Below are 26,533 nucleotides of genomic sequence, written 5' to 3'. Positions count from 1 at the left end.
GGGACAGTGAGTTGTTCTCAAAATCTTCCCCACCCGACGTTCACTAGCAACCACTCCCATTGCAGACAGGTACCCAGTCGAGAGAGAGAGAGAGAGAGAGAGAGAGAGAGAGAGAGAGAGAGAGAGAGAGAGAGAGAGAGAGAGAGAGAGAGAGAGAGAGAGAGAGAGAGAGAGAGAGAGAGAGAGAGAGAGAGAGATCCATTGTGCAAAAACACACAAACAGCACAAGGGGGTTGGATTGAGCAGCAGTTGTCTCGGGGAATTGCAAGAGATGCTGTCCACTCAGAAGAGAGGCCTCCCGCACCAGCTTCTCAGCACTCACTCCTTGTAAGTCCATCCATGTTTGTTTTAAATTACTACTCCACTACCACTACTGACCCTCTCTGTTTGAGTATTCTCCTAAATGCACTCACAAAACGTCCTTCTGAAGTTCACTATTGAAACGAGAAATTTAAAAGTAGGCTTTAGGTCAAACTTGAGGTCATTACTGAGCTAATTCTTAGTGTATGAAAACAAAATGTATGAAAAGCAAGTAAGTTTCTATGAGATGCTTTTGGATATTCTCTTTTATGTGTAATATGATATAGGCTGAGATCATCTTTATTAGTTGCACTTGGCATAATTTCACCAATTTATATATATATATATATATATATATATATATATATATATATACACACATATTAGAGCTGTCAAACGATTAAACTATTTTTTTTTATCAGATTAATCACATCTTAAAATTTTGATGAATCACGATTAAATTCATAATTAAAAGGGTTTTTATCAACATTATTTTCCCGCCAAATTTAAAATGCACCTCTTATGTGTTAAATTTTTCGGCATTTAATCTTAAGAGGACGTCTCATCCTCCTCTTTTTCTTATCAGTTAATTACTTGCATATTTTAAAGTGGAAAAAAATGACCCCAATAGTTTGACATGCAAACATTTATTTAATGCTTCACTTTAATGCATGTTTTGTTTATTGTTCAAACACAACCTGTGCTACCTTTGAACGTAGCCATCCACTGTCAAGCTAAAGGATCATCTGCAGTCAAAATTAATAGTGTGATTAATCTGTGTTAATACATGATTAATGGGGTAATTTTTTTGTGATTAATTAATTAGCTAACGCTTTAACTTTGACAACACTAATATCCATCCATCCATCCATCCATCCATTTTCTTGACCGCTTATTCCTCACAAGGGTCGCGGGGGGTGCTGACGCCTATCTCAGCGGGGTCTGGGCAGTAGGCGGGGGACACCCTGGACCGGTTGCCAGCCAATCGCAGGGCACACAGAGACGAACAACCATCCACACTCACACGCACACCTAGGGACAATTCGGAGCGCCCAATTAACCTGCTTTTCATGTCTTTGGAATGTGGGAGGAGACTGTACAAGAAGTAGAAACCAAAATTATGTCTGGAGGAAATAATAAAATGTAAACTCTGGCATGAGCACATGCGTATGTCTGGAACTCGTCAAATGAGAGTTGCTTACCTGAAGCCATTTATTTCCAGAGAAAAAGGGCAAACGTTCATGTGGGCTTGTGGGTACTGGAGAGTGAGGCATGTAGGAGGAGCATATAGTGGAACTTCTAAGTTCAAACAAATTCCATTCTGGGAGGATTGTCAGTCACAAATTTGTTCACAGTTTATTGTTTCCATTTAAGATCATTTAAAAAAAAAAAACAAGCAAAAAAAAAAAAAGTCTTTCTGTTCTGCTTGTCATGCCTTTGTCTCCATTTGATGTCACTTCTGCAGAGATGCCACATTACCACTGTTATGGATTGTCCATATTTAGCAATGAAAATCGCTGAAAGCTGCCGCCATACAGATGCAAAAGTGTGACCATCAGAGGAAGACAGTATAAATTATGAGGTGACAAGCATGCATGTTCTTCACTGGTTGCATTTAATGAATAATTAATTTTCTGTTTTGAAATACTAATGTTGACACTAAGACCTTAAAATATAATATAAAGAAACTGTGGTGTGATTTTGTTTGATTGATGGCCAGTCTTATCTGCAATAGCCAATCACGGCCTTACTGAAAATAATGTTAGGTGAGTATAGGCTTACATGTAACAAAAAAGTCAATGTGCGAGAGTCATGCACATTTTTCAAAGTGAAGCTGCAAGTTTTTTGCGTGTTTGGTATTGTGTACTGTGGCAAGATAAAATACGTACGTATCTAAAAGAATTGTGATTCACTCAAGGGGATTCTTCACATTATCAATCTGGGACTTCACTTGGCAGATCCGTTTGGGAAAGGGGGGACTTGCTATACAATACTTTGAGCTGATTGGACGATGCCACATCTTTGCACGGATGAAAATGTCTTCCGTCTCGTCTTGGGGGGTGAGCATGAACATCTTTACCAGATAAAAATGCACAAAGAGCCTCTCGCTGTTCAAATTCAACAAGGAAACGATGAGTAATTCTGCGAGAACCGAATTAATTGCAGCGTCCATCCGTCTGTTAGGTTTGTTTGCTTAGTATCGGAATTCGTTTGTTATCCTGCTGTCCATAGTCTTTGTTTGCCTTTTGCAAATACTGGACCATTCTTAGACTCATTCCTACCTTTCGCCTGCAAGCCACGATAATGAATCCTCATATCAGTGACCTTTCTGCAAAACTGCTGTTTATGTACAGCACTTTGTATACAGCAACGCCTGTTCTTAAAGCGCTTTATAAATAAAGTTGAGTTGAGTTGAATCTTCATCCTCAAACTATGTTGTGGAACGTCCGTTTACAATGATTCCCTCCAATTTAATAGCCAATCATATCAGTTGTCAACAAGCCGCGCTAGAGGGTGACGTCAGTCGCTGCCGACGTCGCAACTGCTTGTCGCTTCCCGTGTGCGGCGACAAGTACCTCGTCGCCTCCTGTGTGTGCAGTTTGACATTGGAGGATAAGGGATACGTAATTCGCTGTCGCTTGTCGCCTACCGTGTGTCGAGCCCCTGAGGCATCCCCCCCAAACGCCCCAACACTTTCTGATTTTTTTTCTTTTTTTTTTTTTGTTAATCCCATATTAGTCGCCCACAACACAAGGAACAAATGAATGCTGTATTGCATGAAAAAAATTACATGACACAAGTGAGGATATGCGGTTCAAAGAATGGATGGGTGAATTAGGGTTATCCTAAACCTATATAAATAATTTATAAATATAAGTTTAAAAAACATCTTAGATACACGTTCAGGACTCATTTCTATGAAATATCAAAAAGAAGCCACATAACCATGAGAGATGTCGACTTAACTACCAGCTCAAGGAGGCTGCCATGTTTGTTATTGACCTCATTTGACAACAAAAACAAAACAAACAAAAAACAAACAAACAAAAAAAAACTCATTCAAAACAAAACAGATCTGGAAATTAAAAGAAAAGCTATTTGCCAGCCAACTGATGACTTAACAATTCATGAATTAGCCCCGTTCACGTCTTATTTTTTGTTTTCCCCTACAGGTGGAGAGTATTGTGCAGAAAGCGTCACCTTTTGTGGATGTTGATCATCATCATAGTCGTCTGTTTTGCCATTCAGACATTGGTTGCCCGCCAAATCAGGTGATGTTAAATTACCAATCTGGATTGAATGTGAAAAGAATGAATGGATGTCGTTTGTCACCTGTAATAAATCAGAACAGTTTCATTGTGATCATAATGTTGATGGATTGGATGTGATACAAATCCCACCTTTGCCACTTCTGACCTGTTTGCCAAAGAGAAAGAAATGGCGCATTTTTGTCCAAACTAGGTTCAAGTCAGAGGTGCAGAAATTAGCTGCACTGTTACATCAGAACAAAATTAGCAGGTGGCACATTCGATGGATGGTTAGGCACTCCAGAGATCTTTAAACTGAAGCTATTGCACTTGAATAATCAGGCTAATTTTTGAGGTGCACTAATTTTGTGTGCACGAATAACACCTTAACAAATATTTTGATAGCAACACTTAAAACATGTTGAAGTACCACTGCTTTTAGCCATGATGGTCACATCGTGTGTAGTATGAATGGTTCAAAAAATAAACACTGTTGTCAACTTTCACGTACCACAAATTGGATTAATAAGGACTTGGCAGCAATGAGCGATGGCCCAGGATGCTAGTGCTGGTAGCCTACTAGCGTCAATATGAAACCCGAGAACTTGAGAATCCTTCAAGGCTCTATCCAAGGCTACCTGCCCTGCTGCAATATGATTGGCTGTATATTTTGTTGCCGTTTAAGGTATTTATAGTTAGTTTTAGTTAGTCTTGTAAACATAAAATGTAGTTTAAGTTATAGTTTTTGTTTTTATTTTATTTTGTTAACGAAAATGTTTTTTTAATTTTTGTTTTAGTTAATTGGCTAGTTTGTTAACTAAAATAACCTTGGTGCAAAGACAAGTAACATTATACAAGTAGTGGTAAAATAGGCAGTGGTTCTCAACAGCGGTCGTTGGGGGACCCCTATGTAACCCATTTTGTTTTATGTCTCCCTCAGCCAACACAAGTGATTCAAATGATCAGTTAATCAGCAAGCTCTGGAGAAGCCTGATCAGGATCCTCACCAATGTTGGCTGAGGGAGACATTGAAAACAGGCTGGATAAGGGTCCCCAAGGACCAGGGTTGAGAACCACTGACTGAGTATAAACTGTTCTTCAGATTTCATAATTTCATATTTCCACTACAGATAACGTGTTGAACGTTATTAGTGTATATACCTTTTATTATTATTATTGTTATTATTATTGTTATTATTATTATTATTATTATGAAAGGAAGAATGTGTAGAATTAAGTGCAATCTAGTGGTGAACTCATAGAATGCAACAACCTAAATTGGATGGGTGTGCATTTTGAAGTACACACAGTATGGTTCCTCAGAGAACCACACTTTTACTGACTACTTTCGCAAATTTCTTCCCCTTCGAGAATCCTTAGGCGGAAAAATTGCGGCCAAACATGTCAGCTTCCTGTAAGGTTAAGCGGCACCTATGTAGTATAATTGGCAATTATATGGAAAAAAAAAATGTACGTTGATGTGATAGAACGATGAATGAACATTGGAAAATAAAAAAAATAAATAAAAAATTCCCTTTAAACTGATGAACTACTATAACATTACTGCATCGCGCCAAAACCATATAAGTAAAATGGCTGGTATTTTTATTTTTATGTTTTTTTTTTGTTTGTTTTTTTTGTTTTTTTTTATGTTTTGTTTTTTTTTGGGGGGGGGGTTGCAATCTGTCTGCATACCCCTCAGAAATTAGATAGTTGCGCCCCTGTGTAGGGGTGTAAACATGCTCACCACACAATTGTGGCATTCCCACGTCTTTTGGTTAGTGACTGAAGTAATTTACGTGGTAGTAACAGGAAATGCATTTTTACACATCAGGTTTACAACATATCAAAAATGATTCATTATAATGGGTGTCTATGCTCCAAAAATCAGAAGTTGTGTGCGTTTATGTATTAACAATGTTTGCTCTAAGCTGCAGTAGTTAAGAAAGGACAGCATGGTGCCATTTTGAACTTCAGCAATTTTTACACACGCCTGGGAATTTTCAGCTCCCTTCTTTTTAGGGCCCGAGCAGCGACCGCTGCGAGGTCCCTATTGTTCCTGAAGGAATTCTTATTATTATTCTTCTTCTTCTTCTTTGTTATTATTCTTTTCCGCAAACAACCACATTTTTGAGGCACTAAACATGAACGAAAACTCACCAAACTTTACACGCAGATCGGGTCTGGCGAAAAATTTGATATTTTAAAGTCGCCATACATGATAACAGAAAAATGGCTCTGTAGCGCCACCTACATAGGTTTAACGGATCCCTGTCCCGCTCCGATTGTCCTATGGCTACGAAAATAGTGTGGCACCTGTAGCACATCCAGATGAACAAAAACCTCTTTGATATGTGTACCCTAAAATAGACAGGAAGTGAGGTATGAGTATTTGAATGTCCAATTTTGGCCCATTTTTGCACATTTACAGGGGTCATACTTTTGCCCGCTTCTCCTACACGGTTAACCCGATTGACTTCAAACTTGGGCTGTACCATCTCAACACCTGGGACAACATCATGGTAAAAAATCTAAAGTTTTTGACATACTATATGACGGTGGCGGGGCATCAAATTTACAGTTTCAAAATTCTTACTTAACGAAGCATTGCCGGTGGTACGTTTAATCTAGAGCTACGAAAATTGGTACACATATGTAACAGACTATGATCTACAAAAAAGCCTGTTGGTGCCATATGCTAAACCTAACAGGAAGTCCGCCAGAGGCGAGGCATCAAATTTTGTGTTTCAAAATTCTAACTTAATGAAGCATTCCCGGCTGTACATTTCACCTAGAGTTACCAATATTTGAAGACATATGTAACAGCCCTCAAGGTACAAAAAACTCTTTTTGAACCATATGCTAAACCGAACAGGAAGTCCGCCATTTTGATTTACTTTGGAACGTGTTGCCATTTTTTGGGCCATTTCATAGGGGTCTTATTTTAACGAACTCCTCCTACAGAGTTTATCCGATCATCTCCAAACTTGGTGTGATTCATCTTAAGATGTTGAAGATGAAAAGTTATTGAAAGCTTTTTATTTTGTCGCACGCTGTTGCCGTGGCATGCACAGTTTGCAAAGGAAAAAATTACTTCTTAATGAAGCATTCCCAGTTGTACGAAGCAGCTAGAGCTACGAAAATTTGGAGACAAATGTAACAGCCCACGATGTACAAAAAAGTCTCTTGGTGCCATGTGCTAAACCCAACAGGAGGTCCCGTAGGGGCCGGGCATCACATTTTGAGCTAAAAAACTCCTCTTTAACGAAGCATTCCCGGTTGTACGTTTCACCTAGCGCTATGATAATTTAGAGGCATACATAAGAGCCCACGATGTACAAAAAAGTCTCTTGGAACCATGTGCTAAACCAAACAGGAAGTCCGCCATTTTGATTTATGATGGGATTTGTAGACTTTTTTCGTGGCCTTTTTTAGGGGTCATATTTTAACTCCTCCTACAAAATTCATCCGACCGTGTTCAAACTTGGTGTGTTTCATCTTAAGATGTTTAAGATGCAAATTTATCGAAAGTTTTTTATTTTGTCGCACGCTGCTGCTATAGCGATGCATTGGTTGCCAAGTAAAGTGCTGCTTTGTTTTTTTTTATCTATACATGTGTGAAAACTCGTGAAACTTTGCACACACATCAGACTTGTCATTAACATGAATTTTTAGCGATTTCTTGTGCAATTTGCAATAAATCGCACCCTCTATACATTTTTTATGGAGCATTTCCGATTGGATGATTCAAGCGCAAAATAACTAAAGATGACTTGACTTGACCTAGATTTGTGAAAACTCAGAGGCATACCTATTATATTATTATTATTTTTTGTACCTTACAAGATTATCTCTTGTGCCACATTAAACCCCTTTGCAGGCCTGAGCCAAACCACGGTCCATACATTTGATACCACTGCTTTATTTCAATGGTCAAGTACTTCATAACCACACCTACTTATGCTTGTCCTTGCATATATAGTAGACAACAAAGAGCTCTTTCAACAAAAGACATTTCCATCTACAAAGTCATACAAGGTAAGCACTCTATAAATTCTGCAATCACTACACTTCTATTCCTAAATTATCACTTCAAATACCAACAATGGTTAATACAGCTACAAATTTCTTGTATGTTTATGAAGTATGATACTGTATTTATTTCTACTCCTTTGCTTTTCTACAGAACATGAACAAATCAACAAGCAAATTCTCTTTTGATAAAGACCCTCTAATCATCTCCATACGCAAAGATTGCCAACTTTTTTCCGTAAGTATACAATACATAAACTAAACAGGACAACTTTCTCAATCATATACAGTATGCCATACATATATGTATTAAGTTCTCATTTATTAACAGGTTTGTTAAAGGCACCTTTAGTGTGTTTTTCTGTTTGTAATGTTTCTCCACGAGCACGTCTAGCCATTGATATCATGTAGAACACATATGCTAACCTTTTAGAGACAATTGAAGCTTACTTGCACAGTAGCCACTATCTTAACCACTTAATTCACATGTCTACTTGACAACTTATTACATGTAGTGAAATGGTACTTTGTGCGTCTTATGCTTTTTTCTGAACACTGCTTTTCAACTCTTTCCTTAAAACCAATACATGCGGCACTGTTATACTGTATAAATATATATGTCCGTGTGTATATATTTGTATATTCTTTCAAATAAACTCGTTTTGACACACACAGCCATTGAGTAACATGCAACACGACCACAACGTTTTGCACCAACACGTTACCTCTGCTATTTAGAATCATGGAATCTAACATGACTGATTTTCATTGAATGCTTTGTCATTACAGTATGCATGCATTGATCATGCTTTCAGTCGCAACGACTTATACCAGCGCAGCCTTGATCTTCATTCCCAAATGAACCAACTAGTCCATGTGACTCGAGTCAATCGAGCACTTGAAAAACAGATAGACTTCAAAACCAAGCTTGTGAAAGAACTCCAGACTGCATTGGATATAAAGGATGCATGTGATGCATTTGTCCGTGATGGTAAGCTATATGACATGGAAGACACACAAACACTAACACAGCAAGCATCCCCATCCTACACATTGTGTATAATGAATGACATGTTTGACAATGGACATTTTTACATTTTTTTGTTAATGCACGTTCCTTTTTTTCTGTTAGGAATATCTTGAAGGTAACATTGGACTGTTAACTAAAACACTGACTGATTATTGAGCCGCAATTTCTCAATGTATATAATGTGAATACATACTACACTTGATTACTTTCAAATGTGACTGATATCATGTAGCTATGCTGCGATCTTGCCCTCTTTCATCCACTGATAGACACTTCAAAGTTCTTTTTTTTCTGTATCTTCTCAAAATAACTGACATATTCATGGAAAAGATTGTATTTAAATTCTATCGTTATTAATTACTATTATTATGTTTATGTCTTTGCCCCTGATTATGATGTTTCTATACCATAGATTTTTTTTTTTTTAAATTTTTTGGACATACTGTGACTTGACCTTTACAATACTAATTTTTACTAAGAAAAAATCAATCACACACCATAATATTTTATACTTATCCTGCATGTATCTGGACACACCATGCCAAATTTGACACTTACATAACCATTTATGTACCTGTCGTATCCTTACTTTTATTCATCATTTCATCACACAATCCTAAAACATTGCTTTTTGACCCAGATGATTCAACTATACCATTTTTGCGTGTCTTATTACTTACTAGCTATATTATTTATTAACGGGCAAAAACTATGAATATACGATCACCGTCAAATATTACGTCTGTAATATCCATATACAGTGCATTACATAATATGCATTTGTATTAAGACACTACCATGCTAAAAATATGCACACGACTGTTCTGTAAACTACACCTAAGACAACCAAGCTTCACAGATCTAACATGATTCTTCATTCTTTTTTGTTCTACAGATGTATCAAATGCTGCCACACAGACAGAAGAAGCCACTGAGGACATGCACGAAGACGATGATCACAATATAACAGGACAGGTTAACCCCCCTGAAGTTTTAGCCCGCAGGTCAAAGCGTCCTAGGACTAATTCATCCATGGAGGTTACATTATCCTAAGACAGACTATGTGCTAACCCTAACTTTTTGACTCCAAGGGATTCATCTGTCCCAGAAAACTTTTACACTAAAGAGTTTATCTGTCCTAGGGCGCTGTTAACCCCAGGTTAAAGTGTTATTTAATCTGTCCTGTTACAACAGCTATACATAAACAGCTGCATTCCTCTCCTGTTCCATCTCTCGCACTTCTTTCATCTCTTTTTCTCCTCTACTTATACCTATGCTTGCTCATGTGCTTTTTTTCCCTTTAGATGATGTCATTGGTTAGCCTGCTTCAAAGCTACATTTTTTTCTTGAATAACTGTCACACATTTACTGTTTGCTGGACCCTACAAAACTGTCACAATACTTCACTATGTCATGAATACATATGTGTTGCACAGCGACACCACATTAAGAGTCATCAAAAAGCTTTTTATTTGATCACACACCATCTCTGTGCCATGCAATGTTTTCAAATAAACAGATGCTGGTTTTGAATATCAAACGAGCGACTTTTCATGAAACTTTGCACACACATCAGAAAGTCCACACTTTTGAATTTATTTTGGGAATTGTGCATCATTTTTGGCCTTTTACTGCACCTTTTTACACACAAGGCACGGCAAATGCATTTCTATTTTCCATGGTCCTTGTCTATTTAACAGTACCCCAACGTGCAAGTCCCCCGACTTGCATATACCCCAACGTGGCCCGGGTTGCGAGGGCCCTTTATAGCTGCTCGCAGCTCTAGTTTTGTTTGTTTTTCTTTTTAATTTTTGAATGCTTTGTCTTTGATATAAACATCAAACTTACAAAACGATTGATGTGCAATACGAGGGCGTTAAATTGTGCTTTAGAATGTACGTTTTGAGTGGCCTGGATGCTATTTTCTGTCAATTGAATCAGGGGTCTGTTGAATCAAGTTTACATCACGGTATAGTAGGCATCAGCAGAAAGCGTTTTCTAATGCTTGTCCTTGTTAAGTGTCTTGAGTGCAAGACTGTGCTGTGGCGATGTCGACCTTGGAATGGTCGCCAGGCCCTAGACAAAATAACACAACCTATCTTAGTCCATTTTAAGTTTATTCTTTTTTCAGTGTGTATAATTTGGAATATGCTCTACACATTTACATGACCACATTTACAATTTTTCAACTGTTGCGTACAATATTTGACACCACTCGTATTGCATGTGATTTGTTTCAGGTATGACGAGCTCCCAAATGTGAAATTCACAGCTGGCAGTGAGTACATTTTCCCATTTCTGCGAAATGTCTGGGTGGGCCTCCATAATCAGTCTACACTGACTAGAATATCGACGACGCTTGAAGATTCTTTGACTCCAGAGGGGGATGGCAAATATAGTAACCACACCAATGCTCTCATTCCTTTACTCAAGGAAAACATCACAAGTGTTTATCCAGAAAGGAAATGCCTGCCCAAGTGGCACATTGTATTCCTCAAAACGCACAAAACGGCAAGCAGCACAATTCTAAACATTCTTTTCCGCTATGGGGAAAGTCGGAACTTGACCTTTGCCCTTCCCATCAACAAACAAAAACAGCTGTTCTACCCCCACTTCTTTGCTTCACATTTTGTGGAAGGTGTCAGCAGTGGAAAAGTGAAGGAGTTCCACATCATGTGCAATCATATGAGGTTCAGAAAAGCTGAGGTGAGTGTGTAATCACAGATTTTTTTGTTGCTACATGTATTTTCCATCTAGAATCAAAGCCAATCTACGGTGATACATCTTCTACTTATGGAGAGAGTTGTGTGAAAGCGACCGAACGGAACACAGATGGGCTGAACAGAAACTGTTGAACCGATCAGCTTCAAAAACTGTCCCAGGCCTAATGTATATATATATATATATATATATATATATATATATATATATATATATATATATATATATATATATATATATATATATATATATATATATATATATATATATATATATATATATATATATATATACACACACACACACACATATATATACATCCGATAACGATCGAGTAAGCAACCACGTGAGCCTGATTTGTGATCACATGATCGGATCGGGAGATCCCTAGTATTGGTGCACATGGCTGATTGTCATGCAGCGTGCATCAGATCAAATCCGACTGGATCATCTGGAATATAATCTTAAACCTAGTTTATACTTCTGCGTTTGCTCTTGCCTTAATGACCGGCGTAGATCACATGATCTACGTGTGTCATGAATTTGAAGTGCTGCGTCGCTCGTGGCCGGGTGCAGCGCACACGTCACCAATTCTTGCTAACTGTAGATGGTGGGATGTAGCATCCATCGTGATTGGTCCGTTCTATGGCGTACTCGGCTTTTTTTTTCTTTTTCTCCATGTGGCGTTGTGCTGACACATAAAGTGATAAAACTGACTATAGAAAGATTAGATTTGGCTTGGAGAAATTTCAAACAAAATTCACCTTTTTACCCAAATTCGAATCGGCTCACTGGGCATCTCTTGAGAAATCTTAGAATTGAAAGCATAACAAAAACACTAAAACAATTATTTCTGTTTGGGAATACCAAACCAATTAACTTTATTTGGACATTAGAGGTAATAAAAATTGTTGATTTTTTATTTATTTTTTTAATCAGGGTGTGTGCATGTGTGTGTGTGTGTGTGTGTGACTTTTGAAGCATTTTCTCTGGCTATTGTGTGAACTCCTCTCTGAGACTTCAAAACCTGATCACGATAAGTCAATGTATTTTCATGTCCCAGGTGGCAAAGTTGATGCCTGCAGATGCACTCTACTTCTCCATCATGAGGAATCCAGTGGCCATGATGGAGTCCATCTTTATTTACTACAAGAGCATCCCAGCCTTCGACAAAACTAAACGTCTGGATGACTTCCTAGACAACACACCCTCAATATATAACTCATCTATTCTTCTCAACAATTATGCCCACAATATTTTGTCCTTTGACTTTGGATTTGACAATGATGTTTCCGTAGATGCTGAAGACTTTGAGGCAAGAACTAACAGGACGATTGCTGGAATTGAAAAGGACTTCCACCTCATTCTTATTTCGGAATACTTTGAGGAATCTATGATCTTGCTCAAACACAGCCTTTGCTGGTCCCTGGAGGACGTGGCTTCCTTTAAGATGAACACCCGCAATGATCGCACGCGTCAACAAGTTTTACCTTCCACTGCGGAAAAAATCAAGAGATGGAATGCGCTGGACTGGAGGATCTACTTGTATTTCAACAGGACTTTCTGGAACAAGGTGGATACTCTTATTGGACGAGAGCGGATAAAAGTTGAAGTTGCTCAGTTGAAGAGATTACAGGCTCAATTAGCTAAAACCTGCCTCACAGACGGCGGGCCCGTTGACCCGCGCCAGGTAAAAGAAGCTAGACTAATGCCACTCCAGTATGGAGCGGCTGTCATCCAGGGCTACAACCTCAATCCAAACATAGACGCACAAACCAAAACTAAATGTGAGAGACTAATAACACCAGAACTGCAACACACAGATCGTATCTACAACAAGCAGTTCCCTGAATTAGTGGCTAAGCACAGAAGAGCAAGGGCTGCCATACAAAGGCAGCACTCAGAAATAAGGGAAGGGGCAGGTAAAGTTTAAGAATCAGAAGGCCTCCAAAACTAACGACACACACGCGCATCTCTCTGAGATGCACTGATGAATGCACTTATACATGACAATCACTTGTATGAAACATTACAAAGGTTAGGTCAAAGAAATAATGTACTTGCAAAATGTTAGCAATATCCAGGTTTTTGGGTGAAATTTCAGGAAATGAATTTGACCTTCTCTAAATGTAATGCCAAATTTGTCAGATCTTCCTTGTGATTTCTCGGTCAGTTATTTTCAGGACACCGATAATTCTTTTTGAAGCAAGCAGAGGAGCTTTCAAATTTTTTCACGAAGTGTATCTTCACTCTCTCGCCATGCAATTTTGCCCAAAAATAAAGGAAATACACATCGCTGTCTGCTGCCACAGAAGTAAGAAAAAGACCTCATTCACTTCAACCGATTGTCAGCAAGTTTTTGGACATTATTCCTGTCAAGCAGGGTAAGAATACATTTAGATTATCTCATAGTTTCAGTTAGGGGTGGGCGATATTGCAAAAATAGAATATCGCAACTTTTTTTAATTACAAATTCACTTTTATATATGTATATATCTATATATATATATATATATATATATATATATATATATATATATATATATATATATATATATATACACACACACACACACGCACACATACATACGATTTCGATTTTATCACGATTTTTTTTATTAATAAGAAATACAAATTAAATTGCACATGAAATAAGAGATATTGAATAAATGCAGTTATTGGTGAAAATGATCATATAATAAACACTTTTTGTAAACGAAAATATAAATTATAAAGCCGCAAAACACCTAAGTAAAGCATTAACAAAAGTCACATTTCTGTTTTCAAGTACTTTAGTCGAATCAAAATAGCGAATCTCTTGCACAGAATGTGGCTGCTAAGATAAAAAAAAATGCAGCACATAAACAAAGTTGAAAAAACTGCTACTAGTGGGTAAGTAAAAAGCAACTTTTTTATAAGTAAAGATCACAATTTTGTAGCAACCATTGTGGATGGCGGGTTATGTAGTTTCCCATGGTCTGGACGGGTCGTGAATGCAACGCACTTTTTTTTTCTTCATGTGCCAACGTTAGCATGATCATTTCACAAATGCTAAACTATGAATTATGGCTGGACTAGAGGTGGCTTGTTGTTGGGGAAAAAAAGGGCACCTTTTTTTTTTTTTTTTTTGCGCCACTATTTCTATAATGACAAAGAGGTTGAATCAGCTTAAAACCTGTGGTCTATGGCCTTGAAATTAATTACAGACACATTCCAAAGCAACGTCACAATATTCTTTGCTTTTTAGTTTGATGTTAAAGTCTGACAAGGACAAAGATGTTGGATTAATGTCAAGATGTGCTCCACGAAAAGATCATACAGTGTCACCACAAAGATGATGGATTACTGTTGTTTTCTTTCTTTGATTTATTTCTTTTTTCATTTAAAGTGTTGTAATTTATTTAACAACATATTGATTTACGTTAATAATACTATATTTATATATTTGAAGTGGAATTGCTTGGAATTGCTACATGTAATGTAATAACCTGTGTAGATTGGTTCCCCGAAAAAAAAAGACAGTGAACACAAGATTTGTGAAATGAAATAATTAGGGGTGGGACGATACGGGTAAACCACGATTCGATACTGTGACGATATTTGGCCCACGATATCGATAATATCACGATACACGACGTCTACGATTTTTGATATATTGTCCCAAAAAAATTAGCAATATATCACGAAATGTGACTGAAAAAGCCAACAAATGCCCATGAAAAGGAAAATGTCTAATTATGCATTTATTCAATGCCAAAACTTTGTACAATGTACAAACTTTTGCATAGTGCCTCACTGCCTCTTAGTCTTTTAACTGTAAACATTGTAAAGTCACATTTTTTGTGTTGATTTATTGAACATATAAACAAGCAAAACAGCAGGAAAAACGGTAATCAAAAGAAAAGAAAATCCAAATAAAATAATCAATCAATCATAATTTACATGTTCAAAAGGGAGTAGGAAAAAGTTAGAAACTTATCTAGTTCTACCCCTTTTACTTTATATATTTAAACTTATTTCATTATTAATACAATCCTAATTTACTAATTTTTAAAATATAATGTATAAACCTGGTTATAATTACAAGGGCACTTAACCTGTTTACATTTGCCAAAAACATATATACATGAATTTCCTAAACATATACCATAATACCTATCTAAATCATATAGACATACTCACATATACAATTTTCCTACTATGGTCTGACATAAGTCATTTTTTTAGCTTTACTTTTAAACGTTTATACATATATAAATATATGGCGTTTTACAGCCGAATGTCGTGGTCTGTCAATCAAATGACATGTGGCGGAGCCAGTTACGTGATTGGCTGAGTCCCTTATACAGACATGAGCAGCAGCACTAGCAGTATTGATTCACGCGTGGAGAGTTTAGCGCCTGATGAGGAGCCACGGCGGTCACAGGCTTGCTAAAGCATGGATACGGAAGATAAGTCACCTTCAGAAGTACTCCAAGAAGTAGCAAATCGTTTAGAATCGGATAATAACGTAAAGGCCTTGTTAAACTTCTGCGTCAGGCTACGGGGTAGGCGTCACGGCGATCTCGGCTCACACGGGTGGTCCCACCCACTGACTTTGATTGACAGGCCAAGTCATTCGGCTGTAAAACGCCATTATGTAAAAGAAGACCATTGTGGAAAAGGACATTATGAAATAAAAACTGACTTTGTAAAACGTTTTCTTATCTTATAAAACCTTGAAAATAAATTAAATGTCATTATTTTTAAAAAGTATGATGTTGTTAAAATAATCATCATGAAATATTTAATCAAAAATAAAATATTTGTTACATATTAAAGAATAGCATAACACTTTTCATAATAATACAGCGTTCTTGCAGGAATCACTCAGTGAAATTTTAGACCTTTTTTAGACTTTTTTTTTTTTTTAGACCATTATGAAATTTTTTTTAGACCAACTTCACGACCGACCGAAGACCCCTAAAAAAAAAAAAATGGGGGTTCACATATTTGATTCTCAAAACCATGTCAACTTGTATTGGTTTCCAACATGTCAAAGTGCACCAAAAGCATACAACATCCATCCATCCATCCATTTTATTGTCCGCTTATTCCTCACAAGGGTCGCTGGCGCCTATCTCAGCTGGCTCTGGGCAGTAGGCGGGGGATACCCTGGACTGGTTGCCAACCAATCGCAGGGCACACAGAGACGAACAACCATCCACACGCACAAACACACCTTGGGACAATTCGGAGCGCCCAATTAACCTGCCATGCATGTCTTTGGAATGTGGGAGGAGACAGGAAGTACCCAGAGAAGACTCACGCAAGTACAGTGACAACATGCAAACACCACCCAGGAAGGTCCGAGCCTGGACTCGAACCCGAGTCCTCAGAACTGGGAGGCGGACGTGCTAACCAGTCAAACACTGTGCCGCCCATGCATACAACATATACAATGCAATAAACAATATTGACAATGACCAACCTGAGATGAACTTCAGTTCTCAAAACAATGTACACAACAATCACATACATACATACATACATACATACATACATACATACATACATACATACATAAAACCTATGTTAAACAGCTTTAATATTTTTTATTATTATTTTTATTATTTTAAACTTCCTTACGCTAAATGTTTTAAAGTTTGCTGAATAATGTTTTAATATTGTTATTGTATTGTAGTGATTAGAACATAATTCACCCACGGAACGATGGGACGAAGGGGGAGTTTGTTGGGATGAAAGGATGAAAGGATGAAAGGATAAAAGAACAAAATGTTGGTAGGTCTGTGAGCCTCGCACAGAGTGAGTTGTTGTTGTTGCTGTTAAACGATGAGAAGCTGATATCAATAAACCGCCGGTCTTTGGCTCCGGACTTCAACACTCTGCCTCCGACTCCCGTCACTGCTCGCTACATTGGTGACCCCGACATCCGCCTCGTTGACGTTTCCGAGGCTGAGAATTTGATCGAATTGAGCGACATGGCGAACTCCGCTGATCTCAAGTTACCGGAGTTTTGGGAGTCGGCCGCGGCGACGTGGTTTGTACAAGCTGAAGCTCAGTTTGCCATCCGGGGAATTACGGACGATTCCACGCGCTACTACCACGTCGGGGCCGCGCTCGGGAGCTCCACGGCGGCCAGAGTTACGGCGCTAGCGAACACTACCATCTCCGAGCCACGTGCTCTGGCGGAGGAAGCTGACCGCTTTTTCCTGGCCACCCAGCATCACAACCACGAGGTCTTGGCCTCTGCACGCGCCTTCCCGGTCCCGGCGGCCGCAACGGCACCTCATAAGGTACGCGCTGCCGTGGATGGCCGATCGGCCCCTGGCTTATGCTATTTTCACGCACGTTTTGCTACCAAGGCGAAGAGGTGCCGCGCCCCTTGCTCCTTTGTTGCGTCGGGAAACGGCGACGCCTCCACTCAGTTTCAGCTGTGAGTGGGGGCGCAGAGTGCCGGCTGCTGTTTATCATGGACACCCTCTCCAGACTCAAGTTCCTCTGTGACTCCGGCGCCCGCAGAAGCGTGTTGCCTGCCTCGGCTGAAGATGCTGCCGGGGGCACTCACGGCCCGCACCTGTCAGCGGCCAACGATGCACCGATCCGGACCTACGGCACTAAGACAGAATGTGTCTTTGGTGTGCCCTCCATCCAATACCTCGGCCACCTCATCAACGAGGACGGCGCCACCCCGCTCCCGGCAAAAGTGGAAGCTGTTGCCGCTTTTCCTCGACCCCGGACGGCCCAGGGTCTTCGGGAGTTCCTCGGGATGGTGACTTTTTTACCACAGGTTCATCCGCCTCTTCAGCTTCATCCTGGAGGGCCGTGAGTTCACGGTCTTCGTCGATCACATGCCGCTCGCCTTCTCCATGTCGAAGTTGTCCGAGCCGTGGTCCGCGCGGCAACAGCGACAGTTGTCGTTCATATCTGGATACACCACGGACATCCGACATATCGCTGGCAAGGACGACGTGGTCGCGGATTGTCTGTCCAGGGCAGCCGTCAACACGGTACAGCTGGGCCTCGACTTTTCCCGGATGGCGGCCGACCAGGCTTCCGACTGTGACACCCAGTCGCTTCGGGGCTCCGACACCGGGTTGCAAGTTAAACCGGCTCATGTTCACCTGGCCGGACCCTTGGACGTGCCCCGCGCCCCCGCCGCGGCCGCCCCCCTGGGCTGCGCCTTGTGGACCGTGTGGGGTCCCTTCCAGTTGTTCCTGCATCCCCGCCAGTTGTGCGCGGGACTGTTCTGGTGTTTCTGCTGTGTCCCTCCCGCCCTCGCTCCCTGGGTCCTGTACCCGCAGGGGTCGGGCAGTTTTGCCGCCCCGTCATCCGGAGTTTGATTGTGGGTGAATTCTGGGGGGGCTTGTGTAGTGATTAGAACATAATTCACCCACGGAACGTTGGGACGAAGGGGGAGTTTGTTGGGATGAAAGGATGAAAGGATGAAAGGATAAAAGAACAAAATGTTGGTAGGTCTGTGAGCCTCGCACAGAGTGAGTTGTTGTTGTTGCTGTTAAACGATGAGAAGCTGATATCAATAAATCGCCGGTCTTTGGCTCCGGACTTCAACACTCTGCCTCCGACTCCCGTCACTGCTCGCTACAGTATGTTCTTTCTAGTAAATTTACCGAGCCACCTAATTAACAATGTTACATTCACACAAATAGCGAAGAGGCTTTGTAAGCCTGTGATCAGATCACTCTTGGATTAGTGATTGTTACTTTCAATGACTTTCTTGCCTGGTTAAATAAATGAAATGAAAAAAAAAAGTTTCGTTTAGCTTTAGCGTTTCATTGCCGGAGCTGCACAGTGTTCACAGTACCTCTGGACGCGGCCGCTTCACTGACATTCACACACCGGAGATAGGGGCTTTGCTTTGCTTCTACTTACATTATGGCAAAAGTCCTCTCAGAAAATAAAGTTTCAGCATCGCAATTAACTGGCCACCACTGTGCTAATATGCTTTGGCTAATATCAATATTGATGTATTCTGTTGTTTTGGTACACAACGAATGGAACAAAAAAAAAAAAAAAACGTGAATACATACCAACCCAGGTCTGCCAAGTTCGTCGTTCACCACCCTGCCCGTTTGTTTGTTTTTGTCCCGGTAGTGTTAGCTTAACATGTTGAGCTCAGGATGTCCGCAAACAGCAACAACGGAATTCCTCCCCTCCTGTTGCCGTATCTCGCGGCAAAACAAGCCGCCGCCGCGCGTCACATCTCACCAAACAACTCATTTGCACCGCCCCGCGTACCTTAGCTACCGCTCGCCCGAACTACATTGAACTACAATGCAAACGCACCTCCTCAATTGTCTCCTTCACTTTGAGCACACAAATAATAGAAACAACGCAACACGCACATTTTGTTCTTTTTATTTCTTTCAACAGAGCAGACACTTCTCGGAATTTAAGGAGCGGATGTAAGAATTTTAGACTTGGGTAAATTAAATTTTAGACCTAGGATTAAAATATGGCTGTTTTTTAAAGACATTTTAGGCCTAAAAATTAACTTTCTGAATTTTAGACTTTTTAAGACTTTTTTTTTTTTTTAGACTCCGCGGGAACCCTGCTATAAATACCACCATTGGCAAGCTTTATAAATGAGGCCCCTGGACTTACATGAGAGGAGCTGGTTAATGATCTCCCTCAACAAACTGCAAATTCATTTTTATTCTTTATTTCATGCAGGGCCATTTCTAGCTTCATGGGGGCCCTTAGCAAGATTCTGTTTGGGGGCCTCTGAGTTTGCCAAACTACAATGAAGAGATTTGTGATCCTTTAGATGGTCTCCTAAGAATAGATACCACAATCTATGAAACTTTATGAGCAAAACAGACTACAGTTCAAATTAAACATCTTAAGTTGACAGTCCTCTTTACGTCAGTAAATAAAACCGCTTTTGAGTGTTTAGAAAAGTGTTTAATTTTAAATAAAACACAACAAAATGAACTTTTAAAGTGCAACAAGGAAAACTAACTTCAAATAATGCTCCTTTAACATCAGTCTCACAATATCAGCATAACACCTAAAATCCTGCAGAGGAAAGTGGTGGTCCTGGGAAGGGTAGATGGGTAGCTGTCAATCATTCTCACACAGTGACGTTACTGACGTAGCGTCACAACTGACAAAAAAACACCAGCCACTGCCTAAACATCACAGTTTATTTTATTTATGTCTTGTTTGTTTTTTGATCAAAAATGGGATGCAATAAATATTAGAGACAGAATAAAGACAGACATTTTAATCATCCTCAGGTAAGACAACACATAGAGCTTGGGGGCCCCCTGGTGGCTTGGGGGCCCTAGGCAGCCACCTACTTCGCCTATAGCCAAAAACTGCTATGATTTCATGTCATTCTTTCGAACTTATTCTGATATTCTAGCTATCACTGTTAAAATAAAGCAGCCATAAAAATCAGATACTTTACTAATTTTTTTAGCATAATCAGCGGGGGAACTTAAACTTTTATAGCATACCATAGACTCACTCTTTAAAAAAAATAAAATAAAATAAAAAATTATTTATTTTTTTAAAGATTTAAAGATCGCTGGTATTCTCACCAGCACACTTGTGTCTCTCAACAAGCCTTTTCCAAGAGAATCTTTTAGCACAAACACTGCAACTGAATGGTTTCTTGCCTGTGCGTGTTCTTGTGTGGTTTGTTAAATCTGACTTTTGAGAGAAGCTTTTGCCACAATCTGAGCAGGAAAAAGGTTTTTCTCCAGTGTGTGTTCTTGTGTGTGTTATTAAATATGACTTATTAGAGAAGCTTTTATCACAAATAGAGCAGGAAAAAGGATTTTCTCCAGTGTGTTCTTTTGTGCCTTCTTAAACTGGATTTATCAGATAATCTTTTGCCACAAACTTCACAGGCAAAAGGTTTCTCTCCAGTATGTGCTCTTGTGTGTCTTATTAAATCTGACTTATTAGAGAAGCTTTTACCACAATCTGAGCAGGCAAAAGGTTTGTCTCCAGTGTGTTTTCTCAAGTGCGCGTTCAAACTCTCCTTTGAACTTAATGTTTTCCCACACTGACACCATTCCTGCTGGTTGTTGTCAGCGTGACACGCCCCATCACCTTGAGGGTGTTCATCACCATCATCATGAGGACAGTGTGACCTTATGTCATGATTTTGTGCTTGTGGTGGTCCCCAATGGTCTGCATCACCTTCTGTCGTCACGTGGTGAATTGAGCTGCTGCTTGGAGGCTCCGCTGCTCTGTCCTCCTCACTCACACCGTTGTCTTCATCTTCACTCTTTAAAGGGGCAAAGGTCAGTGGTGATTTGGTCACATCCTCCACAACCTCCTTTTTGACGCAAAGGGTCGTTTTCTCTTCTTGAAAATATGGTTGCTCTTCCTCCTCTTTTTTTTAACATGAAGAGACTTCACCTCCTGTTGCTCGGGACGAAGATACTTTTCACATACGTCTGCAGGACACAAAAAGTCAAACACATTTGGTTTGGTCAAGAAAAATCTCAAGTACAACTTGATCGTGCATATTTGTGTATTACTGCAACACCTTGACATCGGCACACCGCTAGACCTATTCAAATTTGACCTTTTTCAAACATGCAAACTGATATTCCCATTCTCCATCCATCCACTTTCTTAACCGCTTACTCACAAGTGGCGCGGGGGTGCTGGAGCCTATCCCAGCCGTCTTTGGGCAGTAAGCGGGCTACACCCTGAACTGGTTGCATTCTCCAAGGTCGAAATTAACTAAATATACTAGTAGTGTTGTCATAATACTAAAATTTTGACTTTGATACTACACCTGCATAAAATACCTCGGTACCGGTACTTAAATGGTACCTCGACAAAAATCTAAAACAACAAGCAGGAAAATTAAAACTGACAAAAGAACTTCAAATTATTATTATTATTATTATTTTTTATTAATTCAAAATATTAGGATCTATACATGTTAATTTCTGTACATGCTGTATATATTTATGAACCGTAATTGCCGGACTATAAGCCGCAACTTTTTTAACACGCTTTCAACCCTGCAGCTTATACAGTGATGTGACTAATATATGATTTTTTTCTGACGGCTGCCAAGGGCGCTCGAGCAGAAAAGGAAAGAGTGAGACAGGTGGAAAAATGTGTTGAGGAAAACGCAAATTTAATGTAACTTCGCACTTTGTGCATGAATAAAATGAGCATGAACAGACCCTCATCATGGAAAATACAAGAAGTCTCAGTCTCAGTGACTTTTACCGGTATGTTATTTTTAACCAGTCCTGTTAGTTACTACCGTATTGCTGCTGTGTTACTGCCACGTCACAGGCACTGTTTGGAAAGAAAAGCTAAGGTATATTATTAAACCTTTGAAAACTCTTTCTGTGTACAGTCTTTCTTTGTCTCATGTTTCAATGTGGGCACGTGCTGCTTATGTATGTACGAAATGCCTTTTCCTTTAGAAATGTACTGGGTGTGGCTTATAATCAGGTGCACCTTATAGTCCAGCAATTACGGTATATACTGTATGTGCTTTCACATTGCATGCCATATTCTTGAAGTAGTCTGACTGCATTTGATGGAATTTGTTTTACATATTGCTAAAAATAAATAAATAAATAAATAATAATGATAGTATTTGATTACGCATTCGACTTAGTTGGAAGAGGAATGGAGAAGAGCGGAGACATGCACGCACATTCAAGCAACGTTGCATTGAGTCATTGGAGTGCCACTGTATTACAAATATTTAAAACGGATGGCATCAAATGCAGTCGAACACAGTACTTCAAGAACATGGCATGCAATGTGAAAGCACATACAGTATTTATATACTACCCTTAGCAAAAAGTATGGAATCACCAGTTTTGGACGAGCACTCAGACGTAGATCTGTAGATCAAACTCAGATAAAAAGCATGAAACAGTCGCAAGGTCATTCCAAAGTGCAACATCTTGGCTTTCAGAAACACTAAAAGAAATGAAGAAAAAAAACATTGTGCTGGTCAGTGAATGTTACTTTTATAGAGCAAATGCAGGGAAATAAATATGGAATTACTCCATTCTGAGGAAAAAAATATGGAACCACTCCATTTTGAGCAGAAAATAAAGACACTCAGTCAATTTCCTTTCCTTAATTGGGCACCTTCCTCAAATGACATCTGCTCGTTAGTCAGCGTTAAAACAGTGCAGTTATCACACCTTGGAGGGCTGCTTTCTTATCTCTTCAATAAAAAAATGTTTGGGGATGATGAAATAATTTTCCAAGATGATAATGCATCATGCCACAGAGCAAAAACTGTGAAAGCATTTCTTGGAATAAGACGCATCCAGTCAATGTCATGGCCTGCAAATAGCGCAGATCTCAACCCAATTGAAAATCTGTGGTGGAAATTGAAAAACAAACAAACAAATGGTCCACAGCATGTTGTGTACTGAGAGGTAGGATCCCAAATGCAGACACAAATAAGATTTTCTCCATTTATTTACATCGAGAGGCAGAAACTCAGAGACGCTGTACACAAGACAGTTGGACAATAATCCGGCAAACCACACACAATTCTCAGAATGCAGAATGCAACAGTTTAGACTTAACTAAGTATTACTATTAAGGATTTAACAATTTTACTCACACACTGGCAAATTAAGAATAATCCATTCCAAAAATGATAAAGAAGAAAAGTCAGTTAAAATCCAAAGATGAGGGCAAAATAGCTTTGGAGTGAAATAATCCATTTTAGGTGGAACCTTGCTTAAATTCAGGGTAATCCAATAATTCTGGATAAATTGAGAAACAATATGTGCCTTGACTGGCTTCCCCCGTTCACAGCGAAAGAAGAGCGCTTCCGCTTTGTACCTTAGCCAAATTTACAGAACTATCTTCAATAAAACACCTGCACTTCTCCTTTTAGCCATGCGCTTTTACACAGCTGCAATTTGAAGACACAAACTGTCTTTTTCCAAAACACCTAACGCAGTGAAGTTGGACTCTGGGAGACAGAGTTGTGAAAGAAGCCCCAAACTTTGACCATTTAAACTGCTGCGGGGGAGATTTTTCGGGAACAACCCCGTTCTTGTATGTGTATTGCTAAATTACCATTGTCAGAGAAGCTTTCGCCACAATCTGAGCAGGAAAAAGGTTTCTGTCTAGTGTGTGTTCTCGTGTGGCTCGTTAAATGTGATTTGCAAGAGAAGCTTTTGCCACACGCTGAGCAGGAAAAAGGTTTTTCTTCAGTGTGTGTTCTCGTGTGCCTCGTTAAACGTGATTTGCGAGAGACGCTTTTGCCACACTCTGAGCAGGAAAAAGGTTTTTCTCCAGTGTGTAGTCTAGTATGTCTTGTTAAATCTGTCTTTTGAGAGAAGCTTTTGCCACAATCTGAGCAGGAAAAAGGTTTCTCTCCAGTATGTGTTCTTGTATGTGTTGTTAAATCTGACTTTTGATAGAATCTGTTTCCACAGTATGAGCAGATAAAAGGTCTATCTCCAGTGTGTGTTCTGATGTGTTTTGTTAAATTTCCCTTTTTAGAGAAGCTTTTGCCACAGTCGGAGCAGGAAAAGGGTTTTTCACCAGTGTGTGTTCTTTTGTGTCTTGTTAAACTTGACATTTCAGAGAAGCGTTTGCCACAAACTGTACATGGAAAACGTTTTTCTCCAGCGTGTGTTCTTCTGTGGCTTATTAAATGGGACGTTTGAGAGAAGCTTTCGCCACAATCTAAGCAGGAAAACAGTTTCTCTCCACTGTGTGTTTTCATGTGTTTTGTTAAATGTGCCTTCTCAGAGAAGCTTTTACGACAAACAAAACATGAAACACGTTTTTTTTCCCGTGTGTGTTCTTCTGTGGCTTATTAAATTGGACATTTGAGAGACGCTTTTTCCACAATCTAAGCAGGAAACCCGTTTCTCTCCAGTGTGTGTTCTTCTGTGTATCGTTAAACATAACCTGAGAGAGAAGCTTTTGCCACAATCTGAGCAGGAAAAGGGTTTCTCTCCAGTGTGTATTCTTGTGTGTTTTCTTAAAAGTGACTTAAGAGAAAAGCTTTTGCCACAAACTGGACATGAAAAACGTTTTTCTCCACTGTGTGTTCCTCTGTGGCTTATTAAAGGATACATTTGAGAGCTTTTCCACGATTGAGACGGAAAAAAAAAAATTCTGCAGTGTGTGTGCTTGTATTTTTTGTTGAATCTGCCTTTTGAGAGAAGCTTTTTCCACAATCTGAGCAGGAAAAAGGTTTCTGTTGTTAAATTTCCCTTATCAGAGGAGCTTTTCTCAGTTCGTTTTCTCCAGCGAACTTTCAAAATCAATTTTGAACTTTCCCGCTGGTTGTTGTCAGCGTGACACGCCCCATCACCCTGAGGGTGTTCATCACCATCATCATGAGAACAGTGTGACCTTATGTCATGATTTTGTGCTTGTGGTGGTCCCCAACGGTCTGCATCACATTGTGTTATGTGTTGAAGAGATGAGCTACTGCTTGGAGGCTCCGCTCCTCCGTACTTCTCATGCTCACCCTCGTCTTCATCTTCACTCTTCAAAGAGGCAAAGGCCATTGGTGACTTGGTGATATCATCCTCAACCTCCTCCTTTTTCACACCAACAGGCTCTTCTTCCTCCTCTTTGATGTAAGGAATGTAGGAATGCTCTTCTTCCTCCTCCTTTTTAATGTGAGAGGACTGTGGCTATTGTTGCTCAAGACAAAAATATTTTTCACTGACGTCTGCAAGACACAAGAAGACAAACACATTTGGTCTGTTCAACTAAAATCTCAAGTGTAACTTGATGTTGTGTATTATCGTTTCTTCACTGGCACCTTGACTTGGGACCACCGCACACTCGGGGTGTGCTCAAAAAATCGATACGGCAATATATCGTTGCGGGCCTCATCACAGTACACGTATCGATACGCAGGCGTCAGAATCGATATTGCTCGTTAACTTTAAATCGGCAGTTCACGTTTGCCTTGCGGCTTCCATTGTACCTAAAAAATAAAAAACAGCAGGTCTTTTAAGTTAATTGCCTTCAATTAATGCAAAAATAGCTCACCAGTGATTGGACACTGTGTCTTGCTAAGAAAAATGAAAGCAGAGGAAGAATGTCAACATTTATTTATTTATAAACTTAACACGGCACGTGTCTCAGTGTACCAATTTTCCTATATTTTATTTAAAAAAATAATAAAATAAAATAAAATGTGTCTTATGTGGGATATATATGTATCACGATACATATCGTATCGTGG

At 39.5% G+C, this 26,533-nt stretch overlaps 1 protein-coding gene, 1 long non-coding RNA gene and 1 pseudogene across 4 annotated transcripts in view; 2 read left to right on the top strand and 1 right to left on the bottom strand.

Annotated features, from left to right (window-relative positions):
- Window positions 1-223: 223 nt before the first annotated feature.
- On the top strand, window positions 224-13,688 carry LOC144006076 (galactose-3-O-sulfotransferase 2-like). Its single transcript, XM_077504743.1, has 4 exons — window positions 224-327; window positions 3,474-3,572; window positions 10,851-11,316; window positions 12,395-13,688. Exons 1-4 carry the CDS (start codon window positions 272-274, stop codon window positions 13,262-13,264), a joined length of 1,491 nt encoding a protein of 496 aa, XP_077360869.1. The 5' UTR covers window positions 224-271; the 3' UTR covers window positions 13,265-13,688.
- LOC144026159 (uncharacterized) lies at window positions 6,868-10,287 on the top strand. Of its 2 annotated transcripts, XR_013285087.1 has the most exons (4): window positions 6,868-7,586; window positions 7,735-7,818; window positions 8,370-8,571; window positions 9,506-10,287. It is a non-coding gene; the product is annotated as an uncharacterized LOC144026159 (long non-coding RNA). The 2 variants fall into 2 exon arrangements; XR_013285067.1 differs by having other exon boundaries at window positions 6,868-7,818; window positions 9,506-10,283.
- Window positions 13,689-20,973: 7,285 nt separating the features above from the next.
- LOC144006069 (uncharacterized) overlaps window positions 20,974-26,533 on the bottom strand; it is an 11,474-nt pseudogene continuing 5,914 nt past the window's right edge. Inside the window, exons 2-3 of the transcript XR_013279737.1 lie at window positions 24,335-26,011; window positions 20,974-21,703 (exon numbers count right to left, since the gene is read on the bottom strand). The product of XR_013279737.1 is annotated as an uncharacterized LOC144006069 (transcript). The remainder of the gene's footprint in view (window positions 21,704-24,334; window positions 26,012-26,533) is intronic.

Source organism: Festucalex cinctus, chromosome 1 (assembly GCF_051991245.1).
Source record: "Festucalex cinctus isolate MCC-2025b chromosome 1, RoL_Fcin_1.0, whole genome shotgun sequence".
Classification (NCBI taxonomy): Eukaryota; Metazoa; Chordata; class Actinopteri; order Syngnathiformes; family Syngnathidae; genus Festucalex; species Festucalex cinctus.
This window is presented reverse-complemented; position numbering and strand designations above follow the sequence as displayed.